This window comes from Osmia bicornis, chromosome 7 (genome assembly GCF_907164935.1).
Source record: "Osmia bicornis bicornis chromosome 7, iOsmBic2.1, whole genome shotgun sequence".
Taxonomy (NCBI): domain Eukaryota; kingdom Metazoa; phylum Arthropoda; class Insecta; order Hymenoptera; family Megachilidae; genus Osmia; species Osmia bicornis.
The window spans coordinates 10491595-10507603 of NC_060222.1; the positions used below are offsets into that span (position 1 = coordinate 10491595).

The following is a 16009-nucleotide window of genomic DNA, read 5'->3' on the forward strand; positions in this document are numbered from 1 at the left end:
AGAGGGCAATCCATCCCTTGAAGGTTTTTGCTCCTCTCCCCTTCCATGTGCAGAGGAGCTCCGGTCCAGCGTAGTCCACACCGGTGTTGAGGAAAGCCCTGGCTGGTGTGACCCGTGCGGGAGGTAACTGGCCCATTAGTTGAGCTGCTCGAAGGCCCCGGAAACGTGCGCATCTCACGCACCTGAGGATGTGAGCCCTCACCGGGGCACGGCCGCCTAGAATCCAGTAGGATCGCCTGAGGTGAGCCAGTGTAGCTTGAGTACCGCCGTGAAGGGTACAAAGGTGAGCGTCCTTGATGAGGAGGTCAGCCAAGATTGATTCCCGGGGAAGGATCGCCGGATGCAGAGCGTCGGAGTCCAGGGGTGCATGCTGAAGTCGTCCGCCAACTCGAAGGATGCCATCATGGTCCACAAAGGCGGTCAATCGAGAGAGAGGATGAGCTCGAGGGAGGGTTCCGCCCCTGAGGAGAGCGCGTAGCTCAGAGGAGAAGTGAAAGCCTTGAGTGGTTCGAGTGAGGGAGAACTGTGCACGGGCGAGGTCCTTCGGAGAGAGAGGATTGTTCAGTCTTCGCCCCGTGCGATGATCGGTTCGCCGTGAGCGGAATTGCTCCGGCCCGTCTCCCCTTGGTGGGAGGTTGAGTTGGGTGCTAGGTAACTCAAAGCGCTATGCGCCATTTAACATCGCCGGTATAAGCGAAAGCTTCGGAACGGCAGAGCGTGTTTATTAACACCACAAGGCTCCTCATTGACAATAACCTGTCCCTATTTACTTTCTAGCGAAACCACTGCCAAGGGAACGGGCTTGCAAAAATTAGCGGGGAAAGAAGACCCTCTTGAGCTTGACTCTAGTCTGGCATTATAAGGAGACATGAGAAATGTAGCACAAGTGGGAGATTTTATATCGCCGGTGAAATACCACTACTTTCATAGTTTCTTTACTTACTCGGTTAGGCGGAGCGCGTGCACCATGGTTTCGACCCGGTTGTCACGGAATTCTAGAACCAAGCGTACAAGAGTGGTGTGAGGCCTTGCGCCGATCGCCTATAATACTCCGGCGCGATCCGATTCGAGGACACTGCCAGGCCAGGAGTTTGACTGGGGCGGTACATCTATCAAAGAATAACGCAGGTGTCCTAAGAGCAGCTCAGCGAGGACAGAAACCTCGCGTAGAGCAAAAGGGCAAAAGCTGGCTTGATCACGATGTTCAGTACGCATAGAGACTGTGAAAGCACGGCGTATCGATCCTTTTGGCTTGAAGAGTTTTCAGCAAGAGGTGTCAGAAAAGTTACCACAGGGATAACTGACTTGTGGCGGCCAAGCGTTCATAGCGACGTCGCTTTTTCATCCTTCGATGTCGGCTCTTACTATCATTGCGAAGCAGAAGTCGCCAAGCGTCGGATTGTTCACCCGCCAACAGGGAACGTGAGCTGGGTTTAGACCGTCGTGAGATAGGTTAGTTTTACCCTACTGATGACTAGTCGTTGCGATAGTAATCCTGCTCAGTACGAAAGGAACCGCAGGTTCGGACATTTGGTTCACGCACTCGGTCGAGTGGCCGGTGGTGCGAAGCTACCATCCGTGGGATTATGCCTGAACGCCTCTAAGGCCGTATCCTTTCTAGACGAAGGTGGCAACGATATTTCTAGGATTCTCGTGTGGGCCGAAAGGCTCAAAACAAGGTGACACTACTAAGTGGCCGGCCCTCGTGACCGGTCATCGCACGGGCCCCAGTTTGCCGTACGGGCGTCATCGGCTTCGTCGTCGGGATCTCGCCGAACGACGGCCGCGGCGCTCTAACGGTCGATCATGGGTACTCCAAGTTCGACGTCGAGACTTGGAATTGTCTGTAGACGACTTAGGTACCTGGCGGGGTGTTGTACTCGGTAGAGCAGTTACCACGCTGCGATCTGTTGAGACTCAGCCCTATGCTTGGGGATTCGTCTTGTCGGTTAGACGAGGCCCCAGTAGTAAAATACGCACCGAGAGGAACGAGTGCGAATACGGAAAGAAAGAGATTTTAGAAAGAAAGAGAATAATAATAATAGAGATTTATATATTATAAATCATATATATACACACGAATCTCGAAGAAGTTGTGAAATTGGTGAAGGTTGGATGTTATATTTTCGGCTTTCAGGCATTGCTCATTTTTTTTTTTTTTTAATCGAAAAGCAATACGTGGCTGGAACTTTGAAAAATTTCGAGGCAAAGCAATACGCCGCTCGAACTTGGAGAAATTTCGAGCCACAGTAACACACGCTGCTCTGGCACTTTGAAAAATTTCGGAGCAAAGCAATACGCCGCTGGAACTTGGAGATAATATGTATTTTAATATTTTCGACTCATCGGTTCTGTACGGTAACTACATTGCGAAAAATATGGATAAAACCCATGATCTACATTGATCGTGATGAACATGTTTTTTTATTTTGGAGAGGTATACGTTTCTTTTCATAAGTGAGACTATCTTATCGATTATTAAAGTCGAAATCGCACGCTCTCACGGCGATTTGCCCCCGTATACGCCTGGGCGTAAGCCCGTGCATCGCCGACCTAGCGGCCTGCCGATCGGTATTTAGAGGGAGGCACTTTGAAAGCAACACGCCGTTGGAACTTTGAAAAATTTCGATGCGTCGACAAAGTTCGTACTTTTCGCTAAAATTCTCGTCCTATGATATATTTCGATCAAGATCTACATTGATCGTCATGAACATGTTTTTTTATTTTAGAGAGGTATACGTTCCTTTTCATAAGTGAGACTATCTTATTGCGAAAGTCGAAATCGCACGCTCTCACGGCGATTTGCCCCCGTATACGCCTGGGCGTAAGCCCGTGCGTAGCCGACCTAGCGGCCTGCCGATCGGTATTTAGAGGGAGCCACTTTGAAAGCAACACGCCGTTCGAACTTTGAAATACTTCGGAGCGCAACTAAAGTTCGATTTTTTGTCTAAATGGAGCGAAAATGTACATTTATATCATCACAGGCGTTAGTTTAATGGCGTTTAACGATGGATCAGTTGTAAAGAATGTAAAAATAAGGTTGTTAAAATTTTCGACTAATCGGTTCCAAGAGGCGAAGCAATACGCCACTAGGACTGAAATATTTCGGAGCGCAACCAAAGTTCGATATTTTGACTAAATGGATCGAAAATGTTCACTTATATCATCACGGACGTTAGTTTAATAGAGTTTAACGATGGATCAATCGTACAGAATGAAAAAATATGATTGTTAAAATTTTCGAGAGGCCTTCAGTTGCTCACAATACGATTGTGCACTGTCGTATTGCGCACAGCTGCTTTGGACACGTTATTATTGCGCACAGTGAGAATTGGGCACAGCTCTATTGCTCACGTGTACAATATCGCACAGTACAGTTGGGCACCGTAAATATTGCGCGCAGTATCAATTGGACACAGAATTAAATTTGTGCGCCCGTTTCCCTTCTTACGTCGTAATTTATTTCAGGTTATGCGTGTTCCGTCTGACGTGGTTAAATCTATATTTATTTTATTAACCATGTCTATTTTCATAAAGATAGTGTTCGCAGAATTAAATTTGTGCGCCCGTTTCCCTTCTTATGTCGTGATTTATTTCAGGTTATGCGTGCTACGTCTGATATGGTTAAATCTATATTTGTTTTATTAACCATGTCTATTTTCATAAAGATAGTGTTCGGTATTTAATATTATAATTGTAACGTGTTGAAGTTAATTATTATTAAATTTTGTCATAAGGTCTTATCAAAGGTTAAACTTCGTCTTAGGGGACCAAAAATTAACGGGTCCAAAATATGTGTTCTTGTAGTTTTTGACCTGAAAAGTCCGAAAATGCAAGTTAGAAGTCCAGGAAACCAATAGTTTAAGAAATACAAGTGTATAAACATGTGTGTACTTGGCGTACTTTGACAGATCAGTACGATGCGATATTGACTCTTCCCCGCATCCAATCCTTTGTTTGGATTCTATTTGTTAGGTGTGAGTTTCATCAGTTCCTATCAAATCCGAGGGGATATTGTTTATAAAAAAAAAACTTAACCTTAGGTATACCGGGTTTAGGCCACCACTTATATAATTCTGTTTTACCGACGGTGACTCCACTCATTGGACAATATGGCGTCGTACTGATACGTACATTTTTATACACTTGTATTTCTTAAACTATTGGTTTCCTGGACTTCTAACTTGCATTTGCGGACTTTTCAGATCAAAAACTACAAGATTTGATAATTTTTAACCAAAAATTTGTCCCGCAAGACGAAGTTCAGCCAATATTTGTGCAAGTGTCTGTGAAAGATTTGACACTTAAAATATGAAAATATCTTAAAATATGAATTGCTGAAGGATGTTTGTTGTGACAGTTTTTAAGTGATTCTGTGTTCTGATTCGATACTTAAAATATGAAGTGCTGATGGATGATGTTTGTTGTGACAGTTTTTAAGTAATTCTGTGTTCTTAATAATTCTTATATCGGTTGGAAAATGAGAACCAAAAACGAAATTGAGAAAAGTATTTTCTACCTATTAAAGGAATATATTTAATAGGCTTGAGCGTTGTACTTTGTGGCTTCTTTAACGTATCTGTTTCAAGTGGATTAATCAGTGTTGAGCAGTTATCTACTTTAAGGTTATAGAGAGTCAAAACTGTTTTGTGGAAATTAGGAGACTTGTTTACTATGTTAATCATGTAAGTATACGTCTAATTTGTGTAATACGTAAAATACTATACAAATAAACTGATTGGATGTAACCATTATCAAATCATATATATTTATCAATTCATTTTGCATGGATCAGCCCATGATAGGCAATTGAAAACAAACTAACCCTGAAATGTTTTAGCTGACAGAGTCATTTAAACATCAAACAATGTAATTAAATCTTAATTTCAAAACTTGTATTAAAGAACTTTTGTTCTGAACTAAGCGGGAAATGTGAAATAACAATAGATAAGGAAACAAAAATGAGAATCAAGTATGAAGTAAATAATCCATGTTAGGAGATTTGAATGTAGTCGAAGCGTTGGTTTTTTCTCTGTTATTCAAAATTGTTAGTTATAGTTTACGTAAGAAATAAATGGTGGGTTGAAGAACATCATTTTTATTAAATTTAACATACAATAGATAAATTTATATATTACATACTTTATAACCACAGATTAGATTTTCTTTTACTGTTTAGTTGCTAATCATAAACTGCAACATAGGTATAAAAGAATTTTTTGAATAATGTATTTAATAATCTAATTCTTATATGACAGTATATATTATATAACAAATAGTATTATACATATTATTATATGTAATATTAATCCACAAACTTATTCATTGAATGGTGGTTTTGATAAATCAAAAGAAAAATTATTTGATATGAATATTACATGAGAATTTTTAATATCAAACTATACGTACATATAATAACTATTTATTTTTAACCAAAGCTACTACTAATAATAAATAACTGCCAAATATTCCACATTCACTGAACGTTCAGATATATCTTATGTTCATGTAGCGCAACTTTTGAAACCTGGAATGAAAATGGAATAAATGAGATGAGTTTGGCTAAAAAGAAATCGTATTCCTTGAAATGTATCAAACTTTGACTAATGTAAAATAAACTTACATATATAGTTTCTTAATTAATCTACTTTCTTGGTCCACATCAAAATCATTCTCATGGATGTTCTTTCATGTATCTATTGATGAATGTACTTTTCTTTTTTTTCTACCTCTTTCAGATGCGACCCTCACAATCTGTAGTTAATCCTGACGACTCAGAAATTTCTCTACCCAGTGAAATTCTACCTGTTACAAATTCAACAGCATTAACCCAATAGCGAATTACTTCATTGGTATCAAAAAACAAAAATATAACCGCAACTGTAAGAATATAGATGACAAATTATGATTTTTACGGTATAAAATATTTCAAAATACGTACAAAATAGTAGAAGACACTGCATTTAGAGAATTTGAATTCCCAGATAAGAAATTTATTTCCCATTCACTGATCACAGCCTGTGTTGAAGAATGTAAAAATATTTGTGAAGAAAAATTAAAAAATGCAAAACTTGAAATTGAATGTATTGAGCATTTTAATAAATCACCCATTTGATAATTTCAAGTAAACAATATTCAACGGGAATCAACAAACCCATTGCGATTTAACTATACTGCAGTTCACGAGTGACCGCACTTAACTCGCGCAGCTAGTGACCTACTGAGGTCTAGGGAGATTTTTAATAGTGCGTGTCGTTCCCCTTTACAGCTTGCTTCTTACTTTGCGTTCACATCATTTTTTTTTGCGACAAATATTAGGAATTTCATTGTATCGTGAAACTTTACAACATCATCACCGGTTATCAGTTATCGTACGTCGTATATATTTGCCTACCATTTATATGATCGCAAAGTATAATAAGAAGCAAGCTGGAGAGGGGAATAACACACGTTATTAAAAATCTCTCTAAACCTAGTGAGCGGCGCGAGTTGAGTATGGTCTCTTGTGAACTGCAGTATAGTGCATGTCCATCAGGAGTGCTGCCAATTTCTCATACAATCGTTACAATTACAAATGTTTTCAGCCGGACCTATAATTTTTCTCTTACGACTTATTAACTACCAAGTTTGTCATACCACAATCTAATCGTTACTGGCAGCACCGTTTGTTCGGGTATTTTTAATTTTGCGCCGCCTCCGAAAAGTTTGAAATATATTTGGTATCCTATTTAACGATTAAATAGATATTATTAATAGCTATGGAATATTGGTATAAATGAAATAGAAATTATTTTACACTTTTTAGTGCATTTCGAAGTCGGATGTTTTTTTTGTTAAAAATTATGTTATTTCACACTTTTTGGTGGAACCAGTAGTATTTGTAGGATAGTGTAAGGTGATTTTAGATTTCCGTAGCTTAGCTAATAACCATAAACCGAAAAAATTGACCGAATTTAAGTTGTTAATAAACAACAAATTTCATAAATTTTTACGAGTGAGATCATAGCGGATATACAGCGATGATTGCTGAGGTGATTCTAAACAAATTTTTCCTTTGCCAAACTGTTGATTCGTTTCCGAGTTATCAACAAAAAACACCGACCAATCCGAGCGCGTACAGCGTGCGGCCTCCGGGACTGCAATGTCGGCCACGAAAACCGGGCCTGACGTAGGTCGCGAACGAACGGCTCTGCACCCTGTTGGCATAGCACAATAAAAAAACTGAACTGGTAGAACATTTTTAGTCGTTTAAAATGAATACGGAACCTAATCTCTTGTCGCCTGTCATAATGTAAAAACGGAAATTCGAAGCATTCTAAACAACAAATAAAAATGATTGAAATGGAATAATTAATAAACATTTGAATTGTAGGCTACGTTAATGATGAAAAATTTAAAAACAATTTAAATGAAACTTTCGCATTCGTTCCTAAATTAACCTGCTACGCTGAAAGCAGATAATTGTCACTGGGAAACGAGGAAACACGTTCGGTAGAACAGCTGTTTTCATGATCGGACCAGTGAACTCCCCTCATTTATTGCACTTAGGTATGAATAATAGGCGAGGTGTTTCCTCGTCGAATGTTCAGAATCGACACAGTGACCTAGTGGGAATTATTTGCTTTCAGCGTAGCAGATTAAGTTAGAAACGAATGGGTAAGTTTCATTTAAATTGTTTTCAAATTTTTCATCATTAACGTAGCCTCCAATTCAAACGTTTATTAATTATTCCATTTCAATCATTTCTATTTGTTGTTTAGAATGCTTAGAATTTCCTTTTTTACATTATGACAGGCGACAAGAGATTAGGTTCCGTATTCATTTTAAACGACTAAAGATGTGCTACCAGTTCAGTTTTTTTATTGTACTATGCCAACGGGGTGCCAAGCCGTTTATTCGTGACCTACGTCACGCCCGGTTTTCGTAACAGTCAGTGCAGTCCCTAGAACTGCGCGCTATACGCGCTCGGATTGGTCGGTGTTTTTTGTTATTAACTCCTATTAACACCCTGTATATCCTACTAATCGCTATCGGTACATTCCCTGCAGCATAAATGCGGGAAGATATAAATGAAGTATTACGTATTTTGCGATAAAAGTTGTTAGGAATGAAAAAATACAAAAATTTTTTTGCAGGACCAATTGGAAGATATACTCTACAAGATGCAATATTTGCGACTCGAATGGTCCATCCGTCTCACGGTAATCAGTAATGAAAAAATGCAAAATGCCTTTCTGACGGGACCAAGTGGGAGATATACTCTACAAGATGAAAAAAGTTTCGTTCCGATTGGTCCATCCGTCTCGGAGTAATCGGCGAACGTATGGCGCACGTACATGAAATAATACGTCTTTCTGCAATAAAAAGCGTTCGGAAGGAAAAAATATAAAATATTTTTTTAACGGGATCAATCGGGACACATACTTTAGAAGATCCAAAAGGTTTTGTTCCGATTAGTTCATCCGTCTCGGAATAATCGGCGAACATACATGTAGAGAAAAAAGTCGTTAGGAATAAAAAAATGCAAAATGTTTTTTAACGGGACCAATCGGGACACATACTTTAGAAGATGCAAAAGGTTTCGTTCCGATTGGTTCATCCGTCTCGGAATAATCGGCGAACATACATTTAGAAAAAAAAGTCGTTAGGAATGAAAAAATGCAAAATATTTTTTTAACGGGACCAATCGGGAGAAATACTCTACCAAACGCATAAGGTTTCGTTCCGATTGGTCCATCCGTCTCGGAGTAATCGGCGAACACACATTTCGAAAAAGAAAGTCGTTAGGAATGAAAAAACGCAAAATATTTTTTTTACAGGACTGTTCAGGAATGGTGGAAATCCTGGATGGATTGCGCTGGGAAAGAATTTTACACTTGCTGGGTCGGTTTCACAAATTGATTTATTTGAGTCAATGATAAAATGAAATGAACACGCTGATCTGACAATTAGCATTTGAGCAACAATACAAATGTGTGATCGTTAGGATGATCCGCTTTGAATTTTCTTGTGAGAAAATGAACCGTCTGAATGAGTTTCAAATTGCGATTACAGTGATTCGTCGTGAACAATGATTTTACATGAGTCGAGACATATAGATTATTGATTTGATCTGTCACCTGCTTGGTGTTACATGAACAATGCTTTTACAATTTTGAAAGGCGAGCTTCTCAGCGCCGTTAATTATATTAATTCGGCCCGCGGCTGTGATGGTGCCCGTGATCTCGTGCTTGATCGACACGTGGTTGGCGGCTCACGCTTCAATGAATTACTTGTAGGTGAACATTACCTGGTGATCCTGTTCGCTTGCACAATTGCGATAGATCCTGAGTCGACAGTGAGCGTTTTGGTGATCTTGATCTGTTGTTTGAACTGCACTTAGAGAAATTCTTGAACAAATCTAATGAGCACTTGTTGCTTGCGGTGATCGATGATCAACAAATGGCGTCGTTGCGCGCGAGCCGGCGAGAAGACCCCTGCTCACGCGTTACCTAGATGGTCGACTCCCGATCGATAAATCGATCGACCGTGAGCGCCATCATGGCTGAGCGGATTCTCAAACATTTCCGCCCGCCATCAACAACTCGTTGATGATGTTCCTGCAGAGGTGAGCTCAGCTTGATGGTGAACAGGCAGGATGACAAGCTTGGTGATCGGTCTGACGAGAGTCGTGGTTGCAGTCTTCAAGGTTGCAACCCTGGTGAGGGCATCCTTGCCGGGGTGAACTTCGGTCACTCTTGCGAGTGGCCACTTGCTCGGTGGAAGGTGCTCGTTCGTGAGCAGCACCAACGAGCCTGTCTTGATGTCGTTTGATGGATGATGCCACTTTGAGATTGATTGAAGTCTCTGAAGGTAGTGTCGAGACCACTGAGACCAGAAGTGTTGTACCCTCTGCTGGATCAGTTGCCATGTCGACAATCTGCCTGGTGAGACGTCGAGCAGTGATGGATCTGGTATCGTGTTGAGCGCTGAACCGATGAGGAAGTGTCCTGGGGTGAGCGCAGAGATGTCGTCGGGATCGTCACTGAGCGGCTCCAATGGTCTTGAGTTGAGCACCGCTTCGATCTGTGTGAGGAGAGTGGAAAACTCTTCGAATGTTAGTAAGAGCTCACCAATTGTTCTCCTGAGATGGTACTTGATTGATTTCACCACAGCTTCCCATATTCCTCCCATGTGAGGAGCAGCTGGTGGGTTGAACATCCATTGAGTGCTGTCAGCTGACAGAATCGATGCGATCTGTCGGTGCTCCTGTGAACTTGACGTGAACAGGCGTTTGAGCTCTGCCTGTGCTCCAATGAAATTTGTACCACAGTCAGAGTACAACTTGTGAGCGATCCCTCTTCGTGATGAGAATCTTCTGTAGGCTGCCAGAAATCCCTCGGTTGAGTAATCGCTGACAACCTCGAGGTGAACAGCTGATGAGGAGAAACATACGAACACGCAGATCCATCCTTTGATTGTTTTCGAGCCTCTTCCCTTTGAATTTTTCATTGTGATTGGTCCTGCATAATCGACACCGGTGTGAGCGAATGGTCGTGATGGTGTGACTCGACAGAGAGGTAGTTGGCCCATCATCTGACGAGCACGAATCCCCCTCTGACGAGCACACACGACACATCTCAAAATGTGAGATTTTACAGGAGCTCTGCCACCGATGATCCAGTACCGTTGTCGAATGTATGCGAGCGTGAGCTGCGTTCCTCCGTGAAATGTTCGCTTGTGAGCATCTTCAATGATGATCTTCGACAGGTGAGCGTCCCGTGGGAGGATCGCTGGATGTTTTTCATCCCTGCTGAGCGCTGTGTTTGTGAGTCTTCCTCCTACTCGTATTGTTCCCTGCGAATCGATGAAGGCGGTGAGGCGACTGAAGGGGTGAGTTGCAGGCAGGGTTGAGCCTGAGTTGAGCGTCTTGATTTCGCTGGTGAAATACAAGTGTTGAGTCGCGTGAATCCAGAAGAGCTGCGCCTTCTCCATGTCGCAGGATGGTATGATGATCACAGGGGGAGTTTCGAGCTTTCTCTTAAGCCGTGAGGCAAACCTGAAACAAAGTGCAGTCAGTCTATACAGCTTAATAAGAGATGAATATTTGTAAATGAGATCCCATTGATAACTTAGCTTTTGAGCTGAAGCAAAGAGTGAGACATTGGGTCTCACTTCGAGCTCGCTGGTTAAAGTTGAGAATTCCTTTTGCTCTGGCCAATGATCTTGATTTCGAGCCATCCATGGGGGACCTTTCCACCAAAGCTCGAATCGTTGAAGTTGATCTGTCGAAATGCCTCGGGAAGCACAGTCGGCTGGATTAGAAGTACCTGGAACATGCCTCCAATGCGCATTTGGAGTGAGTTCTTGGATTTGAATGACTCTGTTCCGAACATAATCCTTCCAACGTGATGCTTGCGATTTGATCCATATGAGCGAAACTTGAGAATCCGTCCACAGGTGCGTTGCCTTGATTTTTACCTTGAGCGTTGATTGAACATATTTTGTGAGTTTTGCCAATAGGAGTGCTGCAGACAACTCCAATCTTGGTATTGTGAGCCTCTTCAGTGGTGCAACCTTTGTCTTAGAGCAGACAAGTGACGTCATTGAGTCGTTGGACGGAGAGCTGACAGTGATATAAATCACTGCTGCCATGGCAAGTTGAGAAGCATCAGAGAACCCATGAATTTCTACAATTGAATTGCTCCATGTGTTGAACCATCTTGGGATCGATAGCTTGGCCAAGCTGTTGAGATCTTCTCTGATGATGAACCATCGTGATACAATTTGAGACGGTAATGGATCGTCCCAATTGATTTTGTGTAGCCAGAGTTCTTGTAATAGCATTTTTGCTCGTACTATTACCGGTGAGACGAAACCTAATGGATCAAATATCCGAGCCACTTCGGACAATACGAGGCGTTTTGAGCACTTACTTGGTTGATCTGTGATCGTGGATGAAAAGCCAAAATTGTCGGTTTGAGGCATCCATTGAATTCCGAGTAATTTGGTAGTGCAGTCGTCAAATGATATGGGAGCTGACGATTGTGTGGATGACGAAACAGCCCGTAGAAGATCTGGGTGAGTCGCATGCCATTTTGCGAGTGGAAATCCGCCCGCGTTGCACAATGCAATCAGCTGTTGAGCGACCTCCACAAGTTCCGAGATTGAGTCTGCTCCTCCAAAGATATCGTCCACATATCTGCCATGTGTGAGCGAAGGCGTTGCCAGAGGGAATCGATGACCCTCATCGTGAACAAGTTGCATGAGTGCTCGTGTCGCCAGGAAGGGAGCCGCCTTTGTACCGTACGTGACAGTTGTGAGCTGGTAAGGGATGACATTGCGGTCTTCATCGATCCAAAGGATTCGCTGGAGATCCCAATCATCCTTGTGAACTGCTACCTGGCGATACATTTTTGTGATGTCTGTGGCAAAAATGTGGTGATAATGGCGAAGCCAAATTAGAACATCTGTAACATTCAAGAGCAAGTTAGCACCAGTATGCATTAAATCGTTGACTGATTTGCCTGATGTCGTAGCTTTTGATCCGTTGAATACAACCCTGAGCTTCGTTGTTGAACTGTCGAGACGTAGAACTCCATGGTGAGGCAGATAATATGGTTGAAGATGAGCAGAGGTCTGAGGTGTTGAACCGTCAGAAGAGACCCTCAACCCTCCTGATGCCGGAGCATCATGTGCCAAGGTCATCTCCCCATCAGGCCCAACGTTCTCAGCCTCTCTTGATGAGATTCGTTGGTGATCTGGAGCCTTTACCATGTGTCCCAATTCTTCGTACTCTTCCATGAACTCGACGTAGAGCTGATTGTATGTTGAATCCTTGGAGAGTCGTCGCAACGTGCTTTGTAGACATCTTTGAGCAATCTTGTGTGAATTGCCTAAGAGCAATGCTGGTGCCTTGAGTGGAATGCGAACGATGTACCTTCCAGTGTGATCACGAGTGTGAGTCGCACAGAAATGTGATTCGCATTCTTCTTCCTCCGGAGTGAGCGTGCTTGGAATATCCATTGGTGATTCCTCTTGAACCCAGAATTTGGTGAGCAGCTCTTGCAGATTGCTCTGGTCGTCTTGAGCAACTGCAAAATGTGAATAATGAGTATTTGAATGTGATTCGTTGACTGGGCCAATGACGAGCCATCCAAAAATGGAAAGTTGAGCAATTGGTGTTGTTGGTGAGCCCTTGATGATATTTGGCTTGATGATCCTTCCGTAGAAATCCGCTCCAATGATTAAATCGACTGGTCGTGGTGTCAAGAAATCATTGTCCGCCAACCTCAATTTTCTAATGTGAGGCCAATCCGGAGTTCTCATTGAGAACGATGGCAGGATTGTCGATACGGCTGTGAGCACGTGAGCCTGGATGCAGACAGTCTGCTGTGAATGCATCGACTGGAGTGTGACAGTGACCACGCCCTTTGTTTCAGTTGATTTTGTTCCACCAACACCAATGATTGTGATGGATGATCTGTGTCTCCGAAGGTTGAGCAGACGGGTGAGTTCTTCGGAGATGAACGAGATTTCGGAACCTGGATCGATTAAGATGCGGATTTGGTGAGCTGTTGTTGAGGTGGTGAGCAGAGCTTGAGCGGTTGCAAGGAGTGTCTGGTGATCTGTTGGTTTAACGACTGCACCGAGGTCCTACTCGGTGGTTTGAGCAGATGAGGAGGCTGTTCTGGATGAGCCGGCTTGAGCTGGAGCCGTTTTCGGCTCGCCTTCATGAATCATCGTGTGATGCTTCTCCCCGCAATGCTTACACTTTTGAGCTGACTTGCACGCTCGCACGCTGTGCCTGCCCAAGCAATTGTAGCACAGGCGTTTGTCCTCAATAGTTTGAGCTCGCACTTTCGGCGTCATACTCCTGAAGAGCGCGCATGCCACGATGTAATGTTGCCCTCCGCAACAGTCGCAACACTCGAAGGGCGATGGCCGTTCTAGGTGGGGCCTTTCGGTGGTGCGAGGAGCTGACTGGCGAGCTTGAGCTACAGGCCTTGCTGCGACTGCTGCGTGAGCTGGCCTGCTTGTGGTCGCCTGTTGAGCCTTCGGTTGAGCGGGCTTACTTTGAGCGGTCTTGCTGGCCGACGCTCTCGCCTTATCATCGGCCAACTGCTCCAGCGTTCTGATCCGTGAGGTGATGAACTCCATGGCCTCCTGGAAAGACGGATACTCTGTGGTGACCCCAAGGGTGGTCTCCCATCGCTCCTTTGTGGCGTGGTCCATCTTCCGGCACACCTGATGGACGAGCAGGCAGTCGCCGAGCTTGCCTGGCTCGATCAGGTTTTGCACTGCGTGCCGAGTTTCCATGGCGGTCGACATGAGCTGACTCAATGCCTTAGCGTGATCTTGGTCCATTGGCAATGAAACCAATTGGTCAAGGTGAGCTTGGACGAGACGCCGCTTATTCTCATAGCGCTGCTTGAGCATTTCGAGAGCTGCCGAGAGTGATGAGCCGATGAGCGGTAGGCTGGCCACAATTTGAGCCGGTTCTCCTCGCAGGCAACCCTTCAAGTAGTAGAATTTCTCTACTTGATCGAGCTCAGGTTTTCCGCACACGACGGAAGTGAACAATTCTAGGAAGGACGGCCACTCCGTATAGTTGCCCGTGAATCGTGGCAACGCGATGTCGGGCAGCTTTGACTTTGAATACGTCACCTTTCCAGATTGAGCGGACGGTTGAGCTGGCAGTTCCGCTGATCTCTTCGCAATGATCTTCTTTGCCTGAGTGCCGATCTGTTGCATTTGATAATGGCAGTCCTCCGTGAAGTACGGGTGATCCGCCTGAGACTTTGGCCACACCACCTCAAAGTGTGCATGTTCCTTGTTGAACACCTTGATGGCCTCGTCGAGTTGAGCCTTGGCGTCGTCCAGCTCCTCCTTGGAGAGACGCTCTGCTTCCTCCTTGAGGGAAGTCAGGATGTCGTGAGCATTGCGGAGCCGTCCCTTCTGAGTCCGCACTTTGAGCTGCAGCTCGATCGGCAATTGATCTGTGGCCGTTGAGCGCGTTGCATGTGAGTGCGGCGACGGTGTGCGGCGAGCTGGTTCCGTTGCAACCAGAGCGGGCGATGAGCGGCCTGATGCGCTCTTTTCCGGCACCTCCAGCGACTCCTTTGAGCTGTCCATCTCGCTCCATTTATCGGATGATTTGGCTGCGTGAGCCATGGCTGATTAGCGTGATCTGTCTTGTTGAACTGGTGAGCGGATCTTCTTTATCGACCGTCGGGTCGGTGTTCTGGTCGCCACCTGGGGAGTGGCGAGAGTGTCAGTGAATTTGAATGGAGAAGAGAAGAGAAAATGGCCGACCACCGAAAACCGTTACGAACACGAGACAAGGACTTGAGACGAACAATGATCAATGAGCAATTTTGTGAAAGCCGAGTCCAGCAAGGGCGCAATCCGGCTCGAAGGACCAAATGTTCAGGAATGATGGAAATCCTGGATGGATTGCGCTGGGAAAGAATTTTACACTTGCTGGGTCGGTTTCACAAATTGATTTATTTGAGTCAATGATAAAATGAAATGAACACGCTGATCTGACAATTAGCATTTGAGCAAACAATACAAATGTGTGATCGTTAGGATGATCCGCTTTGAATTTTTTTGTGAGAAAATGAACCGTCTGAATGAGTTTCAAATTGCGATTACAGTGATTCGTCGTGAACAATGATTTTACATGAGTCGAGACATATAGATTATTGATTTGATCTGTCACCTGCTTGGTGTTACATGAACAATGCTTTTACAATTTTGAAAGGCGAGCTTCTCAGCGCCGTTAATTATATTAATTCGGCCCGCGGCTGTGATGGTGCCCGTGATCTCGTGCTTGATCGACACGTGGTTGGCGGCTCACGCTTCAATGAATTATTTGTAGGTGAACATTACCTGGTGATCCTGTTCGCTTGCACAATTGCGATAGATCCTGAGTCGACAGTGAGCGTTTTGGTGATCTTGATCTGTTGTTTGAACTGCACTTAGAGAAATTCTTGAACAAATCTAATGAGCACTTGTTGCTTGCGGT

General features: G+C 43.7%; 1 protein-coding gene across 1 annotated transcript; it reads right to left on the minus strand.

Moving 5' to 3' along the window:
* Positions 1–9576: 9576 nt before the first annotated feature.
* On the minus strand, positions 9577–13383 carry LOC123987953. The gene is made up of 2 exons (XM_046286380.1): positions 10639–13383; positions 9577–10476 (listed from the first exon to the last, which is right to left on the minus strand). Exons 1-2 carry the CDS (start codon positions 13381–13383, stop codon positions 9577–9579), a joined length of 3645 nt encoding a protein of 1214 aa, XP_046142336.1.
* Positions 13384–16009: the final 2626 nt, after the last annotated feature.